This window comes from Bufo gargarizans, unplaced genomic scaffold (genome assembly GCF_014858855.1).
Source record: "Bufo gargarizans isolate SCDJY-AF-19 unplaced genomic scaffold, ASM1485885v1 original_scaffold_1485_pilon, whole genome shotgun sequence".
Classification (NCBI taxonomy): domain Eukaryota; kingdom Metazoa; phylum Chordata; class Amphibia; order Anura; family Bufonidae; genus Bufo; species Bufo gargarizans.
The window spans coordinates 135,001-160,177 of NW_025334381.1; the positions used below are offsets into that span (position 1 = coordinate 135,001).

The following is a 25,177-nucleotide window of genomic DNA, read 5'->3' on the forward strand; positions in this document are numbered from 1 at the left end:
TCGGCACTGTGACAGATGTAAAGTGACTGGCTTATGAATTGGTCCTAGGTACCGATGGAGCACTGCAGGCTCTTGGAACTCTGACCCCCACAGATCTGATATTGATGTCGTATCCTCAGGAAAGGTCATCAATATCAAAATCCCAAGTAACCCCTTTAAGCTATTTACAGCTGATCTCTGGGGGTTCCAGCAGCAGAACACCATGTGATCGGTGGGTGGAACGGAACCTGGTTCCGTTCCCTGCAGCGTCATCACAGGGCAAAATAAACATTACACAGTTCCCATTGAAATCAGTTGTATATGTAATGCCTTGATGCATCACGTCCCATAGAGTAGATATTCTTCTTAGTCCTCATTCACACGACCGTTGTTCTGGTTCGCATCCGGGCCACAGTCTTTGCGGCTCGGGTGCGGACCCATTCACTTCAATGGGGCAGCAAAAGATGCGGACAGTCCGCATCCGTTGCTCCGCAAAAAATTAAATAAAATAACATGTCATATTCTTGTCCGTTTTGCGGACAAGAATAGGCATTTCTACAATGGGCTGCCTGTTCCATTCCGCAAATTGCTTAAGGCACACAGACGGCTTCCGTGTTTTGCAGATCCACAAAAAACAGATTGGTTGTGTGCATGAGGCCTTAGCCACCCTCTTCCTTTTTCAGGCCCATCATCCTTCAGCCAAAGCAATGTCCTCAGACTTCCTTAATACAGTATTTAAAAATCAGTTTTGCAACCTGGACAAAGCTTTCCCACATTGAACAGGATACATTGGTGTTCATTAAAGTGACCTGTAATAACCGCAGACCGCCTTATTGCATACAGGTGTTCAGGAGAAGCTAGGCGTCATGAACAAAGGCCTGGTGTACGGCCTGTGGGACTACGAAGCACAGAACGCTGACGAACTGTCATTCCGAGAAGGCGATGCCATTACAATCCTAAGGCGCAAAGATGATGCCGAGACAGACTGGTGGTGGGCACGTCTGAACGATAAGGAAGGATATGTGCCTAAGAACCTGCTGGGGGTAAGACTAAAATCAGCTTTTTTTTTTATAGTAATATACTGAAATTCTGTGTGTTACCTGTTGGGTACATGAAGAAAACTTGTATATCGGAGCTCTCTGATTACACAGGCAATCAAACAGAATGTCAGAACGAGGCATTGTACAGAAATGAGCCACAGTACTGTGATGGGGGTGAAGAGGACCCCTAGCCATCCACACACTGCCCAACTTCCACTCTTACTTGACCCAGCCCACACTTCTGCCACACTAGCTTCATGTGAATCAGCAGGGATTGGCATGAAGCTTTCGGGTACATGCACATGGCAGTGTAGTCTGTGCAGATTTTCATGCCGTTTTTACAGTGTTTCCTCACCAAATCCGTGTGCATTGCAAAGGGTGACATCTGCAGCGAAAATCCGCACAAAAAGTTGACATGCTGCAGATTTCAAAATCTGCACCACCGGTCAATTTCTGCGCAGAAAAAGTCCACAGTGTAGATGATTTAGCTGGTACTGTATTAGGACCATCATTTTGGTCCGTGTCCACACTCGTTTCTATGGGTCCACAAAAAAATGCAGACAGCACACAGATGTCATCCGTGCTGTCCACATCCGGTAGGCTGTTCCGCAAATTTATAGAACATGTCCTATTTAGATACATTTTGTGGACAAGAATAGGCATTTTTTTCAGATGGGAGTAAGAAAATTACAGAATGCACACGGCCGGTATTTCACACGTCCACAAGTGTTTTGCGGTCAGCAAAATACGGACATCGGCCATGTGCGTTCCACATTTTGCGGACCGCACATGGCCAGCACTATAATAAAAATGCCTTTTCTTGTCCGTATCTGTGGACAAGAATAGGACATGTTATATTTTTTTTTTTGCAGGGCCTCGGAACAGAAGTGTGGATGTGGACAGCACATTGTGTGCTGTCCACATCTTTTCCGGCCCCATTGAAAATTAATGGGTCTGCACCCGTTCTGCAAAATGGTGGAACAGGTAGCGGACCCATTTTCCGGACGTGTAAATGGACCCTTACTTACACTGTGGCCTTTCCTCACTAAACCTATGCAGTGTGTGCATATAAAAACTTAAAGGGAACCTGTCACTGGGATTTTGTGTATAGAGCTGAGGACATGGGTTGCTAGATGGCCGATAGAACACAATACCCAGTCCCCATAGCTCTGTGTGCTTTTATTGTGTAAAAAAAAAGATTTGATACATATACAAATTAACATAAGAGTCATATCTTACTTGTGTGACCAGAGAAGGGGAGCAATTTGCGGTCCCTAATGCACAGGCACCATCCGTGTGGCTGTCACAGACGGATCCAGACCCATTCAACTTGAATGGGTCCGTGATCCGTCCGCACCGCCAAAAAATAGAACATTCTATTTTTTTGTGGTGCGGAGGCACGGAGAGAAACCCCACGGAAGCACTCTGTAGTGCTTCCATGGGGTCCCGTGCCTCCGTTCCGCACAAACCTTCCGGATTGCTGATCCATTCAAATGAATGGGTCCGTGGCCAGTGCCCGCATATTGCGGACCACAATATGGGCACGGACAAACAACGGCTGTGTGCATGAGACCCTAAGTTGAATGTTGATTGAACCAGCAGGACTGGCCATCAATTAAATGTGTTTGGGGATTCCCTGATAGCAGATTCAGAGGCAGAAGGGTCGCACATGTTTGATTTCAACCTGCCTGATCCTTTGGTCTTGGATAGACTGCTGGTAGAGATGTCTGGTAGTGGCTTATTCAGGAAGAATAGCCGTTTGGCCAATAGCTATCCACGGTGTGTGGGCCTCGTTTAGTCTTCAGAAAAAGATGTTCTGCAGAAGCTGGGATTGTAGTTTAGAGAAATGATTGACATGGTAGTAAAATGCAGAAGCATTTATTTAAAAAAAAAAAAAAAAAATATCCATATTAACATACAAACCCTAATCTTTTATATATTTTGCAGCTCTACCCCCGTATAAAGCCCAGGCAGAGAACCCTAGCGTGAGTTGTATAGAGCCCATCATCCCATGTTCACACTGGAAACCGCAGATCACGTGCTGGAAACATTTCATCAGGACACTGTTATATTCCTGAGGACGACATTTCACATTCAGTACATCTCGCTTTAAATTATGGAAAGAGGTAAAAGTAACTTGTCCCAAGCTGTATTATAAACCTTCACCCCCGTGGTCATAGTACGAGCCAAGTGTGACACCATAGGACGTCTGCAGGAACAGTGTCACCGCGCTCTAGTGCAGACTTGCTGTTCTACGGTACCACAGAAATGTCTCCGGTGTAAAAATAAAAAGTTGAATTTCACGCTTCTCGCCCACATTTTAGTGCCTGTACATACAGTATTGTGCGGACCCCTTGCATCTCAGCACGTGATGGGCTACTACACCGGATTTTCTCACCTTTTTTGATAATTTCCAGTTGGGGTCCTTTTATTTGCCAATTGAGAGTGCCCAAAACTTTTTTCTTTTCACTTTTGAACACTGACAAGGATGTTGAGAAAGAGGACGATGTATGTAGATGAATGACTGCGGCAGCGTGGAGAGAGGGGACGAGAGCGCGAGGTACAAGTTGGGTTATAAAAAAAAGACGTAAAGGAAGTGTATGGTAAGGAGGGGATTGGACCGCCATGTTTTCTGTGTTTGTGATGGTAATTGTAAGTCGGGGAGGGGTTGAACACTATTTGCACTTTGATCCATTTTGGCATCCACCACTAGTCATACACACGGTAGTACGTCGATTGCCAGTCTGTATAGGCACTAGTTGGCAGGTGACACAGCTCCCCTCCGTCTAACCTTCTGTGGTACCTGTAAGGGCAGACCCCAGGTTTCTATACGCAGAGTGTTATTGTTTAGTGCCCTAATCGCCAGACTACTCCGTGCTCTGGGTAAAGGTTCACTTTCCTATTCAACCAGTAGGGTACAGGGGGACCCCCCTTAGACGCTTGACTGAATTGGGAGAACTCACTGTTACACTGTTGTATTTTATATTTTGTACAAGTTATGTTTGATGCAAGATTTGGACTCTGAAGGTGGATTTCTAAAAAAAAAAGGGTTCGTATAAGATCAGAAAAACCATGGCTGCTTTCTTCTATTGTCAGCTGATCTGTAGTACCAAATGCAACCCATTGGCAGCGCTGTTTCTAAAAGGAAGCCGCCATGTATTTTTTTTTTCTAATCTCATACAAATCCTTTAAAATGAGTTGTGCATTTGTGGGTGTGGCTGCTATATGTGTAACTACAAGTCCCAGCATAGATGGGATCTTTAGGATAACAGCTGGAGAGCCAAAGAATAGAACCGAGGGCAATGTCCACTCGATTGCATTGCCTTTAAAAGGCGTCTGTCAGCAGTTTTGGTCCTGGAAAAGTGCTGACCGCTCTAGGTAAGAGCCATGAAAAGCTGCTCTTACAACCACCCTCAATATGTGAACGGCTCTTTAGGGCTCCTACCGTCCATTTAAAGGCAGTCCAATGACTGTTGGTTTGTTGGCACCTTCTTGTGCCCATCAATGAAGCTTTAATGGGTGGATACACAGGATAAAGGCATGGCCCTTGAACTAGATGTCTCCAACCGACAGTTTCATGCTGAGAGTTGTACTTTTTCAAGAGCTTGAGTGAGACCTTCTTAAGAAGCACCTGTAAACTTTCCTGCCATGTCTGTTTTAGTAACTACTTGCACTTCCCATATAATAATTCTGGAGCATCTATTATGCAATGAAGGTCCAGATGGGGGGGGTGTCCCTGCCAGTGTCAGACTGTGCAGAGACCCCTTCCCCTAACTTGTAACACCCATCTGGACCTTCATTGCAAACTGTTAACGATTGAATAACTTCTTACAGGAATAGTAAAGGAACAGCACATGACGGTCATAACACTAGATGCTCCAGAACTGCTATTAAACGGGGAATACAAGTAGTTACTAGAACAGCTATGTCAGAAGAGGCGACAGCTCCTTATTGGTTTAGGAGATTGAAGTGTGTGACATGTAAGAGTGTTGGATTTTGGGAAGGTATGCAATAAGCTATACACTGTATTGTGAAGTATATATAAATCTCACTGGAATTCACTGTACATGCTTTACTACCAGAAGTATTTTAGGCAGTGTTTAGGCTCTTCTTGAGATACAAGACACAGCCCGACCACAGACACGTGTCATTTCTCTCATGTCTTCACATAATGCTGTGCTGAATATGCTCTTAAAGATGTTTGCATTCAGTGTATATATTGTGGTGATGGTGGAAAAAAGTACAAGGTTATTTGTTTAAGTTTATTTGCTACTGAAGTTTCTGAAAAGATCTAGAGGATAGATTTCAGACAGAAAACCCATTGTAAATTATCAATAAAAATGCTAAAGCATGTTCGAGTACTCATGTCTGCCGTCTGCTTATTCCAGAGGGGAGGGGGCAGTAATAATACCTATCTGCACCCGCGTACAGCATGCACATGGGTCTAGATTAGGGATGTTATGTACTGGAGCATTTCACTTTCAACAAAGAAATATTGAGTGGTATAGTGAAAAGTTGTACAAACCCTTTTGGATTTCAAGAGCTGCTGGAAAATTGTATTACAAATTATTTCATTATGTAATGAAAGGTATTTGCTGAAATCGGAATATCGGGGGAGAAAAAGGCAAAGAAAAACTCTGCTGTGTTACATCTGAATAATAAGTGTTGCCCCGCGCATCCTTTTTCTATTTGCCCATTTTATTTTGATATTGCTGTAAAATATAGATGACTAAAAATGTAACCTATTTCATGATTTTAAAGAAAACCTGTTACAAAGAAATACAACTTGTAGGCCGCATGTTCGAGCAGCCTGATCTATGGTTTGTGGAAAAATACTTTTGTAATTTATACCTCTGCTTTTTCTGAACTTAAAGGGAACCCGTCACCGGGATTTTGTGTACACAGCTGAGGACATGGGTTGCTAGATCGCCACTTGCACATCTGCAATATCCAGTCCCCTTAGGCTACTTTCACACTGCCGTTTCTGGGTCCGCCTGTGAGATCCGTTTCAGGGCTCTCACAAATGGCCCCAAACGGATCAGTTTAGCCCCAATGCATTCTGAATAGATAAGGATCCGTTCAGAATGCATCAGTTTGACTCCGTTCAGCCTCCATTCCGCTCTGGAGGCGGACACCAAAACGCTGCTTGCAGCGTTTTGATGTCAGTCTGACGAAACTGAGCCAAACGGATCCGTCCTGACTTACAATGTAAGTCAATGGGGACGGATCAGTTTTTACTGACACAATTTGGTGCAACTGAAAACGGATCCGCCTCCCATTGACTTTCAATGTCAGTCAAAACGGATCTGTTTGCATTATCATGTTTATGGTAATGCGAACGGATACAAGCGTTTGCATTATAGGTGCGGATCCGTCTGTGCAGATACCAGACGGATACGCACCTAAACCCAGGTGTGAAAGTAGCCTTATTGTGTAAAAAAACGATTTGATACATATGCAAATTAACCTGATGAGTCCTGTATGTGAGAGGAGTCAGGGACAGGACTCATCTCAGGTTAATTTGCATATGTATCAAATAGTTTTTTTTTACACAATTAAAGCACACAGAGCTATGGGGACTGGGTATTGCGGATGTGCTAGTGGCGATCCAGCAGCCCATGTCTTCAGCTCTATACACAAAATCCCGGTGACAGGTTCCCTTTAAAAGGCGTTATCCAATACTATAAACTGCCCCTCACAGAGAATAAACTTACCTGGGCCCAGCACAGCCAATTCTCCCTCTGCACGGATGAAAACATCCAGAGTCAGGGGAAGCAGCCAGGGACGGGCCTCCCTAGTGTCACCCCTCGACACCGGATGTTTTCATCTGCGCACGGGGAGCCAGGTAAGTATATTCTCTGTGAGGGGCACACTGTATTGGAGGGGGGGGGGGGGGGGGAAGAGAGGAATCAGTAGGGATGAGCAAAGTGATGTTCGCATCCTAGATCCGAAGTCACTTAGTTTTGATACTGTACGGAGATTAGTCTCCGCCCAGCATTAAAATGTATGGGCTCCAGAGAGACACAATCGTTTGGGACTTTGGTTTTCAAGTTGAAAAATCAAATGCAGTTTTAAAACTTGGTACCGAAGCAGAACCAAGGTACCAGTCAATACTTTAGCCAACTTCGGATAATTGTTTTAAAATGGTTTTCAGTTTAGTGATCAAATACCAAAGTCTCGTGTGACGGATCTCCGTACAGCATTAAAAGTATGATTCGAAGCTCGCTTCTCTCACCCCTAGTTATCAGTGAGGATAGCATTCTCTGTGTAAGTGTGTATACAGAGATGTCAGTCACTAATAGTTGTACACATGGGAAGTGTGTATACAGAGATAGCGGTCAGTCACTGATAGTTGTATACAGCGGAGGTGTTATCAGTGATTGATGGCTCTGTGTACACACTTACACAGAGAATGCTGTTAGTTACTGATTTGATAACACCTCCCCCGTGTACGTGTGTATACAGAGTTCAGTCGCTGATGTTAAAGGGGTTAATCTAACTCCTCTGACTGACACACACACACACACACACACACACCCCTCAGCTCTGCTGCATCTATAGAGGTCTCCTGCAATATCCTAGCTTTAAAGGGCATCCCGCAGTATTCATGTACATCTCTCCCCTGACCGGTTCAGCTGTTTTTTTCAGGTATTGAGCGCTGGTTCTCGGCTCCATAATCGGCTTTATGGCCTTTCACCAGGTTTCACTGCTTGTAAAATTGTGTTTGGAAAGCAGGCGGAGGACAGCGCTCACATCACAGCGCACACTTAGCAGGTTTATTGCAGGTTTTAATGCCGTGAGAGCCTCCTGGTGTTGACATCAGCAGGTTGTACACTGTATGGCTGTTTATACCCATTTTGAACTTTTTAGGGCAGCTTCACATGTGGCACGAAATTCTATTTTCTTCCACGTGTGAAGGCACCTATACCTTTTCAGACAGCCTTTATGCTGTTGTGGATCACAGGGTAAAAATGGAAAATTCAATGTCAGTGCATCTGTCAGCAGTTTTGTACCTAGGACACTGTCTGACCTGTTACATGTGCGCTTGACAGCTGAAGACATCTGTGTTGGTCCCATGTTCATATGTGCCCGCATTACTGAGAAAAATTGTTTTAATATATGCAAATAAACCTCTAGGAGCAACGAGGGCGTTACCATTACACCTAGAGGTTCTGCGCCCTCTCCACTTTGATTGACGGGATCGGCCAGTGAAAACATCACACCTGTCCCTATCAAAGTGCAGAGAGAGCAGAGCCTCCAAGTGTAACGGCAATGCCCTGCTGCTTCTAGAGGCTCATTTTACTCAGCGATGCGGGCACATATGAACATGGGACCAACACAGATGCCTTCAGCTGCCAAGAGCACATGTAACAGGTCAGCCAGTGTCATAGGGACAAAACTGCTGACAGATGCTCTTTAAACGTTAGTTGCAACCTAATCAATTCAATAGTTTAGCTTTTATGATGGAGTAATAAAGCAAGAGGGCGACTTGCCCAGTTCATGTCACATGCAAAAAAAACTGAAATCCACAAGTGACCAAAGTAACGTCTGTTGTGCTTTTTATTAGGTAAACACAGACTGTACAAAAGCTGTAGACCGTCCCTGTTAGGCTGTACAAAGGCGTTTATTCATAGTCCCTACAGAACCACAAGCAATTTCACTCTAATATACAGCAAGGTATTGTCATGGCTCAGGTCGTAGCTGAATACATGCTGACGCTGCACTAAGGAGAATCGCTATTCTGAAGGGACTTGGTCCATAGCTGGGTATTAATGTAAAATAACAGCTTATCATACAAATAACCATTGTATAAACGGAGATATCTGTGTATTACAAGGTGCAAGACTATGCAGCTTTCTAGTGTGAGGAGGAATTCTAGGACTAGTACAAAAGGTGTCCTAGAGGTGTTAAATAAATGCATATTATATAATATACTATCACCATAATCTGCCACACGGGACAGATTGATAGGAATGCTTGCAAAAGAAATAGTAACGTGTACGCACCCTTTACCACAGGAAGGGGGGCAGCCATTAACTATGCAGCAGCAATGAAAGGGTGGCCTAGCACAAGAATGATTCCTACTAAATTTGGCAATGATGACTGGACTCTGGGGCGTACAGAACCACGAGCAATTTCACTTTAATATACCTCAAGGTATTGTGATGGCTCATACATGATGAATTGGCGCATGGGTCAGCTGACCGCTCCCAGGGCAGACATCGTATGGACAAAAAGCAACATACAACCGGTGAAGAGAGGCGCTGCTGTGGATAGGGGGTTAAAGCAGCAGGAGATCGCCAGAATTTAAAATAAAAAGGTATATGCAAAATTTTTACAACGATATATGTTTAAGAGGCCAACCCATTTCAGTCTGGTACCGGTGAAGCAGGTTGACAGCTACTGCATTTTAAGACTAGAGACTAGCGAATTTCAGGTTATGAAAATCATTCACGCTTCGTTTACTGGTAAAAGGTGAATTGCGTTATGGATTCCGTTACCACGGATCATAACGCAATTCTATGACAGAATGCCTTTAGAGGCAGTCTGTCATAATAGAAGCCTATGGGCTGCAAAACAGATCTGCCCCGTTTCAGTTATGCAGGAGAGGACTCTTCCGTTTTGCAGCCCATAGACTTCTATTATAACGGCATTTCGTTATGCATTGTCATAGAATTGCATTATGGTCTGTGGTAACGGAATCCATAACGCAATTCACCTTTTACCAGGAAAAAAAAAAGCGCGAACGAATTTCAAAATATAAAATTTGCTCATCTCCACATTACGCCCTCTCTCATAGGAATGACATTAGCTCATAGATGAGCAAAAAAAAAAAAATGGCTCCCCCCTACTGTGCATAAGGAACATGAGTAGTGTTGAGCGAACTTCTGTTTTAAGTTCGGCGTCTAAAGTTCGGCTTCCGGTTAGCGGAGAATCCCGATATGGATTCCGAATTCCGTTGTGGTCCGTGGTAGCGGAATCAATAATCGGCCATTATTGATTCCGCTACCATGGACCACAACGGAATTCGGGATTCTCCGCTAACCAGAAGCCGAACTTTAGACGCCGAACTTAAAACAGAAGTTCGCTCAACACTAAACATGAGCTGAAGTAAACATTCATACATTTATGCAGCTGGTGCCCCTTGCTTCTCACAAGTACAGGTATCGGGTAAACCCTGGGCACTTTACTCGGAGATGGGGCTCAGATTGCAATACTGCCCCAAATGTCACTTCACTACAATCCACTCCTATCATATTGCCCAGAACATTAGTGCTTTGTAGAAGAGAGAAAAAGAACCTGAGATCTAGTGTAGAAAGTCTTCATTCTTCCACGGTGACGCAAGACGTCCGAGGAGCGTTCTGCTGAGGCTCATACGAATGTCAAAATGGCTACAGGATCGAAAGCTGCTGAAACAGAAAGGCTGAGGAGTGAAGGTTAAAGCTCTCCAGCCTTGCCTGTGAACGTAGGGTCTGAAGCATTAATATGTATAGGTATTGCACGATTACGGTGAGAAACTCTCGCAGTTAGAAGTCTGTACATAGTGTGCGGAAAGAGGAGCAAGTAGATGGCATCAAATGATGCCCATTACATATAAAACTCTGCACTGCGCAGCCTTTCCTCTTCAATCACTGGTCCCGAGATTCATACAGGAGCTTGGCAGCCTGGCAAGACAAGAACAACACATCAAACTTGTAGCAGAGCCGAGTTTGCCATAGCACACTGAGCTGTGACACAGTACCGTCTGATTCTCCATTGGGTTGCAGGTAAACTCTACATTGTCAATGCTGATCTGTGGATGTAGCCACAAAACGTACTGAGGTAAGTGGTTTTACTCCTAAACCAAATGAAGCAACTTTCCCCATCTGCACCGCAGGAGTAGAGTAATGCTGGCTGTACACAATGGGGCCAAGCATCGTCTAATCACATGACAGCAGGATCAGACTACACACAGGGTTTGTTTGTAGTCTGTAACCATGGAGATACACGAGTAGGAATTTAGGGGGGAGATTTATCAAATTGGTGTAAAGTAGAACTGGCTTACCAATCAGATTCCACTTTGCATTTTCCAAAGGAGCTGTGAAAAATTGGCTGCTATGGGCAACTAAGCCAGTTCTACTTTACACCAGTTTGATAAATCTCCCCCTTAGGCCTCTTGCCCACGAATGTAAGGGCTCTATACCCATGCTGCGGTCCGCAATGCACGGGCACAGATCTTGGGGCAGCCGCATGTGGATCGCAGACCCATTCACTTGAACGGGCATGGAGCCCTTACGTTTGAGTGAAAGAGGCCTTAGTCTTGAGCAAAAAAAATAATAAAAATTGTGTTGAATAGCACTGAATGTCCTTTCATTTGTTTACACTGGAGCAACAGAACATTGGTTTTGCACCTGCACATAACTGTTCAACGAGGCTTAATTTCAGGCCCCATGTACAATGCAGAACAGTCCGCAGAGTGTGTTGCTGTACAGGCTCCACTATATGTATAAAGCATTTGATGGAACATACAACAGTTTTTTTTTTTTTTTTTCTGTCAGTTTTGCAGAACCACACAGGCGCCCTCCCAAAAAAACAAAAACTAAGAAATCAGGTGTATGTAGGTATGGTAGAAACCCCATGCACTAGAACAGGAGCCCTGTTATGGCTCCAAATTACACTAATAGGCAGGAGAGTCGTAAACCAGGTAACCGTACAAAAATCTGTTTCTAAAAGGCAAGTTAGTATGTTCAGAGCAAATAGTAATATGCAATGAAATCACTAGTTGGATGTGCACAGCGATCCCCAATATATGTGGGGTTTTCCCCATAGACTTCAATGGGGTTGTTTATATATAAACAGAAAAAAAAAGCACAAAAATGCGCACAAGAAATCTACCAAAACCGAAATAAATGAAGATTGTGAGGAGAATCTGATGCAGAAAATATGCATAAAATCCCCATTAAAAAAATGTAAAGAAACCTGCAATATTTATAGTGGTTTTGGTGCTCTTTTTGTTGCAGATTTTCTATTAACAACCCCATCGAAGTCTATGGAATAATAATAAAAAGTGCACATGATCAACTACACTTTGCTGCTACTGTACTACGCTGGGGTTTTCCACAGGAGAATCTGCGCGGTCATCTGTAGTGTGTGCAGGGAGCCCTACTGTGACTCCAGGGACTATAGAGATTGTGTCCAAAATGCAGTTTTAAGCTTCCTTCACAAGTTTTAATAAACCCATAAAAAAAACTAAAAAAAACGAACACATAGTGTTTTTTGTTTTTGTTGATTCTACATGCACATTGAAGATCATTTATCAAGGCATTTGTGTGGCCTGCACCACCTCGACCCAAATGAACCGCATCTTACAGCAGTCCGTGTATTCGTTCACACTTCGTTTGTTGGTAAAAGGCGAATTGCGTTATGGATTCCGTTACCACGTCCTCCCCTGCATAACGGAAACGGGACAGATTTTGTAGCCCATAGACTTATTATGACGGAATGCCTCCCGTCATAGAATTGCGTTATGGTCCGTGGTAACTGAATCCACCTTTAACCAACAATCTAAGTGTTAATGCATTTCATAAGCGGAAATTCGCTCATCTATAATTATAATCCATGTAAATTCTGAATTGTCAGTACCCAAAGTCCAATAATGTCTAATATAAATGGTTATCTAACGTTTTTATGGCACTGAGCTGTAATCCGTCACGCCAAATCGGTCATTAACCTCTTCAGGACACATGACGTACCGGTACATCATGTATAGTTCCGATCACCGCCGCCCGGTAATCGGAACCCGGTGCCTGCTCAAATCATTGAGCAGGCACCTTGACTAAATGCTCCGGGAGGGGTCCTGTGACTCCCCCCATGTCGGCGATCGCAGCAAACCGCAGGTCAATTGCGAGGAGTGCGGGCGGTGCTGGGCAGGCATGCGATCATCCGCCCGCCCCCTCTCTCAGGATAGCCGAGCGGTTTGCAGAGTGTCAGCACATTGCTGACACTCCGCTTGAACCGCCTGACATCTGTGCTGGCACAGATGCCAGGCGTTTAACCCCTTCCATGCCGCAGTCTGTGGTAGCGAGTGATGTTACCATGGCAACTGGACGCCTTCACAGGAGTCCGGCTGTCCAAGGTACTGATCAGAGGCTGTCCATGGTGCGGATTAGACTTCTGCTAAAGGCAAAAGTCTAATCAGACTTTGTAAAGTGACAATACAGTGCAGTACACTATATAATGTACTGTATTATACAGACATCAGACACACTGGATCTTCAAGAACCAAGTGGGTCTGGGTCAAAAAAAAAAAAAGTAAAAAAACTAAGACAACACACATTTATGACCGATTAAAATTAAAATAAAAAAAAATTCCCTACACATGTTTGATATCACCGTGTCCGTAACAACCTGATCTATAAAATGGTCATGTTACTTTACCCGCACGGTAAACGCCATAAAAATAAAAAACTATGATGAAATTGAAATTTTGCCCACCTTACTTCCCATAAAAGGTAATAAAAGTGATCAAAAAAGTCGTATGTACGCCAAAATAGTACCAATCAAACAGTCACCTCATCCCGCAAATAATTAGACCCTACCTAAGATAATCGCCAAAAAACATGAAAAAACTATGGCTCTCAGACTATGGAGACACTAAAACATGATTTGTTTAGTTTAAAAAATGAAATCATTGTGTAAAACTTACATAAATAAAAAAATTGTATACATTTTAGGTATCGCCGCGTCTGTGACAACCTGCTCTATAAAAATATTACATGTCACCTGTCAGATGAATGTTGTAAATAACAAAAAACTCTGCCAAAACAGCCATTTCTTGTTACCTTGCCTCACAAAAAGTGTAATATAGAGCAACCAAAAATCATATGTACCCTAAACTAGTACCAACAATACTGCCACCCTATTCCGTACTTTCTAAAATGGGGTCACTTTTTTGTAGTTTCTACTCTAGGAGTGCATCAGGGGGGCTTCAAATGTGACATGGTGTCAAAAAAACAAAACAAAAAAAAAAAACAGTCCAGCAAAATCTGCCTTCCAAAACCGTATGGCATTCCTTTCCTTCTGCGCCCTGCCGTGTGCCCGTACAGCGGTTTACGACCACATATGGGGTGTTTCTGTAAACTACATAATTTAGAGCCATAAATATTGAGTTTTGTTTGGCTGTTAAACCTTGCTTTGTAACTAGAAAATATTTTAAATGGAAAATCTGCCAAAAAGTGAAATTTTGAAATTGTATCTCTATTTTCCATTAATTCTTGTGGAACACCTAAAAGGGTTAACAAAGTTTGTAAAATCAGTTTTGAATACCTTGAGGGGTCTAGTTTCTAAGATGGGGTAACTTTTATGGAGTTTCTACTCTAGGGGTGCATCAGGGGGGCTTCAACTGGGACATGGTGTAAATAAACCAGTCCAGCAAAATCTGCCTTCCAAAAAACCATACGGCGTTCCTTTCCCTCTACGTCCCACCATGTGCCCGTACAGTAGTTTACGGCCACATATGGGGGTGTTTCTGCAAATTCACACAGATCAGACCACCGCTATTGCTCTGTAGTTGCCATAAACGGTTTCAAAATCTTACCTTTCTCTCCCTTATATCTGTGCTACCACTGGCCTAAAAATGTACTTTGATGCCTATGCTAACGAGCCTGGAAGTGCACATGGCCTCCGGACCTTGCTGTTGAGGTCTTGTTGCCTACGTCACAGACTTCTCTCTGAAAACCCACTGCACATCGCCACCGGTCCCAGGCAGAGGAAGTCCAATACCCACTGGGGCTGCTGCTTCATGAAAGCAGCTCCTTAAGCTTCATACAAGCCCCAGTGGGTATTGGACTTCATCACTGCCGGGTCCAGGAATATGTTCACTGGCGCAGGGTTTCAGAGAGAAGTCAGTGACGTAGGCAGGACCTGAACAGCTGGGTCCAGAGGCCATCCGCACCTCCAAGCTCATTAGCATAGGCATCAAAGTACGTTTTAGGACAGTGGTAGCACAGAGAAGGGTGAGAAAGGTAAGATTTTGAAACCATTTCTGACAACTGCAGAGCAATCGCGGGGGTCTGATGTGCGTGAATTTGCTGACAAACTCCCTATAAATTTGTGCAACAATTGTGAAGAGAAATTCGCAAGAGATAAAAGACTGCTGCTTTGTCAGCATTCACGGTTACCCTGACTGCCTCTGCAGGCTGTCAGGGCATGATGGGAGTTGTAGTTTTGCAACAGCTGGAGGGACACTGCCATCTATTCCACCTAGTCAAAAAAAAAAATAATAATAATGCACGCCCAAGACGTGTAGAGCGCCCTCTATGGACAGTACCTTGTGCATTGCGGCCAGCCAAGATGCAGACATCTTTTTGTTACTGTTAAAGTCTTCGCTCGTTGTAAACTTCATCTGTAGGAGCTCTTCGGAGCCTTGAGGTTTATACTGAATGAGCATCCCTGTTGCTCGACTGTTCCCCCCTGTAGGTTTCATGCAAAAAATAAAAATATATATTTTTATAACCCACAGTAAAAGTAAATCATACAAACGGCAAGGGTTTGTACACACGGATGATTGTGGTGTGCGAACGTGCAGCCACTTTATGTTGTCTCACATTGGCAGAGATTTGGCGGCACCACCATAAGATGGCGAAAAATACATTTAGAATGCCAACACAATCTCTGTGTGAACAAGACCCGAGGCCAGGGCTAGCGGATGACTTTGGAGCATTGTGACTCTTAAAATCGAGCAGAAAAACAAATGACTTCTACAACTGGTGCACCTCAGTGTGGCTATGACACAGGTTGGACCAAAGTTGCGCCTGACTACAACTTTAACATGACTCCAAGCAGCTGAAATGCAATGTCAGTCCATCAGGCCAGCACAAGACTTTCCCCACTCGTTTCTATTGGAGTTTAGAGGATACCCAAACCTTCACGCAAAGAATAGAAGGTGCATGGGCGCTTCTCAGACCGATCTGCGCCTTCCGCTCGCATCATGCTTTGCATGGTTTAGGTACCTTTAAACCTAAATGGAAAAAGGGCATGTTCCTGTGACAAGGACATGGCACAAATCTGCCTGATCAATGATCCAGAGTCATCGTCGAACCCTTTCAGTTCACAGTCAAAACCTACATTTTGCAATCGCAAATGGCGAATTCTGACAAACTGGAAACAGCATTCCCACTCAAGTCAATAAAACCAGTTAGAAATTTCAGGTTTTGCTTCTACAAATAGAGGAGGGGAGGGGAGGGGGAGAGGAGGGTCCTCAATGTTTCCTCACCATCCAGAGGAGCTGACAGATCAGAAAGACATACAGAATATAATCTTTAAATCTACAGTCTGATTATAGATGCATAGGTCCAATAACGTTAGCATGAAATGTGATTGTGCATACTCCCACTGCTCATATAGGCTGCAATTTATTTTGGCTGGAATCGAACTGAAGACATATGGAGGTTTCTGCTGTGTAGAATTAAAAATTAAAGGAGTTGTAGATTAAAAAAACATGGCTGCCTTCCTCCAGAAACAGTGCCGTTCCTGGCCATGGGCCTTAGGGCTCATGCCCACGAACGTAAGGGCTCCGTGCTGCAGACTGCAAATTGCGGGCACCGACTGTGGGGCAGCCGCATGCGGATCGCGGACCTATTCACTTGAATTGGGTCTGCGATAGGCATCCGACGGTCCGCACCGCAAAAAAGTAGTGCACGCGCTACTTTTTTGTGGTGCGGAAGCACGGCCAGAAACACCACGGAAGCACTCAGTGTTTCAGCAACGCATCTTTTGATTTGCGGACCCATTCAAGTGAATGGGTCCGCATCGGTGATGCGGAATGCACACGGCTGGTGACCCGTGTATTGCGGAACCGCCATATGCAGTCCGCAGCACGGAGCCCTTACATTCATGGGCATGAGCCCTTATGCAGTACTGCAGTTATTGAGCTGCAATACCAGAACTAGCACTTGGTGGAAAGAAGGCAGCCAAGTATTGTTAGTCTCATACAACCCCTTTAACATATGGCTGCTGACGGCTCCTTCAGTCCAGCGTGCTATTATGAGAACATGAGGGTAGTAGGGTCAGGTTATAGCCAGAGCAGGAACAGTACAAGGACCCTGACCACCACTGCACTGCAGAACATGAATGAAGGTGCAGAAAGCATGGTCTAAAGTTAGATGGTGCCGTCTGTGGATCAATACGGAGACAGACCAGGTGCATATTGGTACCAGTGTTCCCAGTTAGCAGACCCCCGAGATTATTAGGACATTGCCAAGCATTAAAATGGTTGTTCAGCATGACAACCTACTCCTATCCACAGGAATGGTGACGTGTCTAATCGGTGGAGGTCCAGCAGAACACAAGAATGGGGGTCTATGTCCCCTGTTTGGAGCAGCGGTCAAATATGTGCAATGCTCTAGGGGCCTGACAGATTACGGAGCACTGTACTAGACCGATGCTGAATAGAATGGCAAAACACACGTTTAACCGCTGCTACGTTTAAACTAGGGATACAGGACCCCCCCAACTCTTGTTCGCGCGGATACGTTGTCTTACTTCAGCAAATGGAATTTATCATATAGAGATAGTTAAAGGGGTTCTCCGGGCTTTTAATATTGATGATCTATCCTCAGGATAGGTCATCAATATCAGATGGGCAGGGGTACAACGTCCGGCACCCCCGCCGATCAGCTGAATGAAGTAAGGGCGCGCGCAGTGTACATGTGCCGTCCCCAGTCTCTCTTCCTGCTCGCTGCTGCTATGTCTATGGCAGAGCAGGAAAGAATCGGGAGAAGGCAAGTGCACACTGTGTGCGCCGTCTCCTCGTATAACTGATCGGTGGGAGTGCCGGGTGTCGGACCCCCTGATATCTGATATTAGTGACCTATCCTGAGGAGAATCCCTTTATAAAAAGCACTTACTTATTGTGATTCTCCATATTGCGTCCTTTGCTGGCTGGACTAATTTTTCCATCAGAGTATACACTGCTAGTCTCCAGGAGTTATGGCCACCGATGCAGCGCAGATACGAGGAGGCCGGGAAAGGAACTGCTGTGCATGCGCGCCTATGGGCACTCCCACTGTCCTGGCCACCAGAGAGGCCGGTGCTTTTTCCTACAGTATGTAAGCAGGTCCACCGCTACTGGATTACAGGGTGGTCATAACCCCTGGATACAAGCAGTGTATAATATGAGGAGGAATGAATCCAGCCAGCAAGGGAGGCAACATGGACAATCACAATACATTAGTAAGTGCGTTGTATTAACTTTCTCTCCATGATAAATGCCATTTGCTGCAGTGAGACAGACCCTTTAGGAGTGCTGTTGGTACCCCACGCCTGCCGCAGTGTTTGTCTATGAGGTGTCAGCAGTCATCTACATGATAATACAGCACAAAATGTACCCTCTTCTAACAGTGGGAGTATGTTATTTACAATGCCATAAAACTCACAAAAAGCAAGCAAATGTATCAAGTACAGTAATAAAAAGGTGGCCAAAGACGTCATGAGAACGACCGCAGTATTCCTTCAATGCGGTTTGGACAACTGTTAACATTTCCAGTTCTGATTGCCAAATTTTTCTTGGCAAGTTTTGATAAACTCAAGGAAAAAGTATGTGCAGGACTGGGACTCCAACCAGAAAATGATTCCCCTTGCTGCAAATCTATTGCATGCACAGCGTAAGAGGGCGATAGGGGGTATGGGCTCCTCTGCCACGCCATAAATGGCACATAAGTAGGGGCATTGGTAGAGATTTTGCACTGGAGTCAAGACACCTCTGGATATGCGTGTCCCTTTAAGAGCTAGCACACTAATTGCTGGTCGGATCAGGGGGGCTTATGTTTACGTCAGTGGTCAGCTTTAAGTTTACAATCAGAAGCTGGTAAGAATATGCTAAGCCAAGGGGCGCCCATCATACTTTAGGATACCGGACCCTACTAAGGTCTATGGAAATCAAACACATGCAATATGGCATCACCAGGCACCGATCTACAGACACAAAAAAAAGGATTTTGAACATTCATTAAAGCAGTGGTATGCAACCAACGACTCTCAGAGCCAATTAGGAGTTGTAGTTTCTGGAAAGCCAGAGGTTGCACGTCACTGGATTATAGTAACAGCAGCAAACACAGTGGAACAAAGAGTGGATTCAATGCATCAATTGATTTGGGAAGAAAAACGACCAATCAGAAGAGTCGGACATAACATGCGGACATGGGGGACTACAAGTCCCCGCTGCTGACCTTCAATTACGCACTGGCTCTCCAGCAGGCTGGTGTATGTGTGAATATCTGTTCATCAAAGCAGCATGAGCGGTGAAAAAGAAGGTTAATAACAGGCTGAGCATGTGGAACATAAGCACTGAAAACAGAAAGCGGTTATTACTGTGATGAGATGGAGAGCAAGATGGCCGACGGTAGAACAGGAAGTTCAGCTTAAGGCTGGGGCTACTCGGGCCACTGAACTGAATGGGATCGCAGTGCAACTTGCAATAACGCCAGAATCGCAATAAATCCAACGCTGCTGGGGTCACGGCAACTTGTGCGCCATGCTGCATCCCCATCATTTCAGTGGCTACAATGCAATTACTGATGCACGCGGCGTAGATCAACATGCTAACAAATGTACATGCTAGGAAGGTCATCATCGGATAGGTTTACATCAGGCACTAAGAGAGGATGTTAGACACCGGTCTTAATAAAGCCCCGGCGCTGGCGCTGCCGAAGTTATGAAGAGGCGCAGGCCTCCACATAACGTTGGCATATCCAGCACCAGTTCTAAATGTAAGTCGGCTTCCTAAAACAGGCGTAGAGAACGATGAATGAGACGAGCCTGCCGGCCCATCCTCTTCTACGCCACAACCACAATTTTAGACCTGGCGTGAGCAGGGCGAAGTTACAGATAGCGGCGCAACTAATCATTGTGCCGCCATCTGCACCTGAAATATTTCCGCTTAGTAAATGACCCCCTAGATGTGGAGGTGCTGCTCAGTCCTGTTTTAAGGAATTCAGTTGCACCCTAGTCACATGAGGCTCCACGCACCTTTCGTACTGGTGCTGTGAAAGTGCTGCAGTGCAGACCTGTTTACCTGAAGGGGGCTTATTGCAGGTTTCTGCACATCTTTGTCTCATATCTGGGAGTCCCACAGGGAATGAATGGATGGGCTGTGCGCACGTTCGAGCAGTCGCTCCATTCATTTTGGGGACATGGGGCTCTTGTTCTAAGTTAGGAATAACTTCTTCTAATGGAATACTCCTTAGGGGTTGTCCGCCTCTGTAATTTTGAGGACCTGTCCTCGGGATAGGTCATCAACATCAGATCAGCGGGGGTCTGACTTCCGACACCCCTGCCGATCAGCAGCATGAAGAGAATGCAGTGCTCATGCAAGCGCAGCCTTCTTTTTACTTCAGAGACAGCACGGCCCTCACCAACCATCCTTTATCAGCTCAGCGGTGGGTACATTACACTGGTGGCCCACAAACTGGTGTTCTCACTTTTTTGCACTGAGCACTTCATGACATTGTGGAACCACAAGTCTCAGGAGATCCGTTTTGGAGAGCAGTAGTGCCAGCTGTGAGTTTTTCATACCGGACTGCCTTTTCTTTATTGTTTACCTGCTCGTCGTCGACATTGCAGCCGTGGGCCGGTGTAATTACAGCTCCTCCATCCCATTCACTTCAATGGAACGGCTCCTTCCTATTCACGTGAGCGTTGTATTCTCTTCATACAGCTGATCGTCAGGGGTGCCGGCAGTTGGGCCCCCACTGATTACATATTGATCGCCTATATCAGATATTGAACACCTTTAAGTATTATCCATTAGGGTAATTTCAGACCCGCCGCAGATCTTGCAGCGGACTGAGCTGCAGATTCACTGTGGATTCCACCCTATGCATTGCAAAAGTTGCAGTTCACAGCATGCTCCGATTTCCACTACATGTGGATAGGTTTTGGAACACGCCGCCCGCTTGAATTATACTGTAAGGTGCAAACTGCAAATCCGCCTAAAAGCATCATATAAAAAGGTTGTACATTAAAGGGATTGTCCTAGTTATCTAAGGAATTCCTTCTCGAATACTGTGCAGCCTCATCTGCTCAACCAGATCAGCGTGAGAGGAAGAACAGTTTAAGGCATTTGGCCCCTAAAAGCTCTTGTATCGGACGTCAAATGTCCTGCAAAGTTATATATAGTGTGTACATGAGCGATAAACACTAGTCCCGCCACAAAATAATCCCCTGTATATCCATCTGCTGATGTGGAGCTAGGTTTATATGTATATAATGAGTGCAAGTTGTTACCTCCAGGTGTGAACCCCTCTGTGAGGATCTGAACTGTGGAAATTCGAGCAACTTCAATTTCATAATGATTGTCCCCATCTAGAAACAGATACCTATAAAAAGTATAACAAAAAGAAAAAGCATTTTTACAAGGAATTGGACAGGGGGTTAGAGAACAGCCTTTTCATTAGAGGTTCAGCGATCCTTCTCATTTAGGCCTCTTTCACACGGGCGTCGCGTTTCAGGGCCGGATAGGAAGTGGGTGCGTCGCGGGAAAATGCACGATTTTTCCGTGCGAGAGTGCAAAGCGTTTTAATGCGTTTTGCACGTGCATGAGAAAAATCGGCATGTTTGGTACCCAGACCTGAACCCGGACTTCTTCACAGAAGTTCAGGTTTAGGTTAGGTGTTGTGTAGATTTTATTATTTTCCCTTATAAACATGGTTATAAAGGGAAAATAGTAATTGAGCCACTAGCGGCCCTAATTCGCCTGTCACCTCATATTGTGGGGTTTAGGTACGGTGTGGTGCAAAACAAAGTGGCTATGTACGCTGATGACACTTTACTATTCTTGGGCGATACTGGGACATCTCTGGACGCGGCCATGGCTCTAATAGATAGATTTGGGAGCTTCTCTGGACTTCAGATAAATTGGCAGAAGTCTGCTTTGATGCCGGTAGATGGGCAGACCCTGCCAGCTGGGCGAGTAAATAGTACAGGTACCCTGGGTAGATAAGTTCAAATATTTAGGGTTGTATATAACACCTAGGCTGTTGGATTTTGAAGAATTAAATCTGACCCCGTTGCTTGCTACTTTTAGGCTAAAGGTACGGACTGTGGTGTAGGCTCTTTTTATCGGTAGTGGGTAGAGTGAACCTGTTAAAGATGGTAATGATGCCCTCAGCTGCTTTATGTATTAAATAATGCCCCCGTGTGGATTCCTTTGGATAGGTTTAGGAAAATACATTCTATGTTTAGAGATCTCATTTGGAAGTACGGTCAAGCTAGGATTAAGCTGGAGACGTTGCCTACCCAAAGACGGAAGGTGGTTTGGCAGTTCCTAATGCCTGGATCTATTTCTTGGCCTCCCAGTGTCAGCACTTTAAGGGCTGGATTGATTTCCAGTCGCCGGATGTGACGGGAAGGATACTGCAGCACTGGTTGGGCAGTCGTGACCTTATGTGTATACTGGAGGGGTCGGGAATGCATGTGGGGAATAGGAAGGTCCTGCTTATTGAACTTATGAAGAAGGTATGGGCGAAGGTGAAACAGCTTAGAGGAGTGGGCAGAGTAGGAGAGCTTTCCCCAATATGGAACAGTAACTTGTTGCTAGAATTCTCGTCTCTGTCAGGACTTCGGAACTGGGAATCTCATGAGGTAATGAGGATGGGTCAACTGATGGAGGGTAATGTGTTCAAATCATTTCAGGGCTTGCAGCAAGAATTTAATATCCCCAAGGTTTGGTTCCATCAGTATCTTCAATTGAGGCATGCCTATGATGTCACGATAAGGAAAGGTTGTATTATAGCAAAAATGGATGTGGTTCATAAACTTGCTCTCCCGATTGGGGGGGGGGGGGGGGGGGGGGGGGAGAGAGGACTGATATCGCAGGTATATACTCTTTTACTGGACAAGTTTCTAGAAGGGTTCCCTCTGACGCGGATGAAGAAATGGGAGGGCGATCTGGGGGACATTTCTAAAGAGCAGTGGGAAGATATACTGGAGGTAGTTCCCAGAGTGTCCCTAAGTGAGCAGAGGCAAGTTGTCACAATTATACATCATCCACAGAGTGTATAAAACTCCGGTATTTTTACGGGAAGTCAGTGTTAGGACCGATGACAAGTGTCCGAAGTGTATGGAGGAGGGAGCGGACCTGTTGCATATGCTTTGGTCTTGTCCAGTGATAGGAAGTTACTGGGATGGAGTGCTGGATTTTATTAACCGCAACTTGGCGCTGAGGATGCAAAAGGACCATAAGGTGTGTGTGTGTTGGGTTACATGACGGATATTGGAGGGAGTGAGCCTGGTAAAGGTGGCAGTGGGGAGGCTGTTGTATGTGGCTAGGAAGTTGGTGGCGCAGCGGTGGATCCAGGGGAGTCCGCCAACATTGGATGAGTTTGTGCGGAGGGTGCATGACACGTTGACTATGGAAAGGTGTGTTTGTGAAGAGAGGTTGTCCTCAGAAGTTTGAGAAATTGTGGAATGAATGGTTGTCTTATACTCATATTGTGATATAAGATATGTTGGTGGTATTCATGCTCTGAATTATAGGAGGGGGGGGGGGGGGGGGGGGATTATGCTATGTTCTGTGCATATAATGTGCAATATTTGCTCTCGTCAGAGTACACTGTACACTACTGTGAGGAGATTATCTCCTGTTATTGGGGATGGAGGGGTTAAAAAAAATATAATTTTACTCTCCTCATCCACTTGTTCGGGCAGCCCGGCTTGTCTTCTTTGATGACCCGGGAGGAAAAAGGACCTTTGGTGACATCACTGCGCTCATCACATGGTCCATCACCATGGTGATGGATCATGTGATGACCATGTGATGAGCGCAGTGACGTCACCAAAAGTCCTTAAAGAAGAAGAAGAAAGATGATGAGCCGGGCAGCGCGAACAAGTGGATGAGGAGAGTTAAATTTTTAATTTTTTTTTAACCCCTCTATCCCTAGTTTACTAAGCATCTGTATTAGGAATGCTATTAATTTTCCCTTATAACCATGTTATAAGGGAAAATAATAATGATCGGGTCCCCATCCCGATCGTCACCTAGCAACCATGCGTAAAAATCGCACCGCATCCGCACTTGCTTGCGGATGCTTGCAATTTTCACACAGCCCCATTCACTTCTATGGGGCCTGCGTTGCATGAAAAAAAACAAAAAACGCACAATATAGAGCGTGCTGCGATTTTCACACAACGCACAAGTGATGCGTGAAAAATCACCGCTCATGTGCACAGCCCCATATAAAAAAAAAAAATTAAATAAAAAATAAAAAAGGGTCCGGATTCACCTCACGCATTGCACCCACGCGGAAAACTCACCCGTGTGAAAAGGGGCCTTACAGATTAGCATAAACCACAAGACGGTTCTCCTGTTTATGTGAAATGAGCGCTCCTCTGACCCGAACTCACAGCATCCCAATGGTTTATGATGCTGCCTGACAGTGGGTCTACCGTACTGTACTCAGTCCTACTGATGCTGGGAGTTCGGGTCAGAGGAGCAGTGTTTGGTCCGATAAAGGCAGCCATTACATGGATGCATTTCCCAGACCCATCACACTCGTGTAAAATTATTTAGACCCCCAGATGTTCCATAGAAACAGACAGTAGGTCCATTACATCTTACAAATCCATTTTCAGTGTTTATAAGCTGCTGCAAAAGGCGCCACAATTATTTAACGTCATTGTGAACACTGGCCCAAGTTGAATTTAATCAGCTACATTCGGTAAATATTAAAATATTAGCCACCTGTAGGCTCCTTATATGTTTTAGAAGCCAAGTATCACCTGTGGTTGTTGGAGAGCCGACACACGACTGTTTCAGACTTCTCGGAGGATCCCTGGGTAATACAGAATGTAGCGCCTGAGAACGGAGGAGCAAAGAAACTCAGGACACATCGTATAAAAACAGAAGAAAAGCACAAAATGCATCTACAATGACAAGTGGAAAATATACTCCTAGAAGGACCAAACTAGTGCAAACCCTAAAAACCACACTTATCTAAACCCTTTATTCTTAAAGGGCATCTGTCAGCAGTTTTGTACCTATTACACTGGCTGACCCGTATATGTGCTTGGCAGCTGAAGGCATCTGTGTTGGTCCCATGTTCCTATGTGCCCGCATTGCTGAGAAAAATTGTGTTTTATTATATGCAAATGAGCTCTAGGAGCAAAGGGGGCGTTACCATTAC

The 25,177-nt window shown here is 44.9% G+C and overlaps 2 protein-coding genes across 2 annotated transcripts in view; one reads left to right on the forward strand and one right to left on the reverse strand.

Moving 5' to 3' along the window:
• Window positions 1-5,380, forward strand: part of LOC122923335 (apoptosis-stimulating of p53 protein 1-like) — a 59,096-nt gene extending 53,716 nt beyond the window's left edge. The window contains 2 exon segments of the mRNA XM_044274119.1: window positions 823-1,022; window positions 2,967-5,380. Coding sequence (XP_044130054.1) covers window positions 823-1,022; window positions 2,967-3,008 — 242 coding nt within the window. The 3' untranslated portion in view covers window positions 3,009-5,380.
• Window positions 5,381-10,016: 4,636 nt separating this feature from the next.
• On the reverse strand, window positions 10,017-24,917 carry ZFYVE21 (zinc finger FYVE-type containing 21; the record flags this gene model as incomplete). Its single annotated transcript, XM_044274118.1, has 5 exons — window positions 10,017-10,684; window positions 15,328-15,470; window positions 19,226-19,273; window positions 21,282-21,373; window positions 24,774-24,917. Coding segments are annotated over 5 exons (463 nt in total), but the record flags the coding sequence as incomplete, so codon positions are not given.
• Window positions 24,918-25,177: the final 260 nt, after the last annotated feature.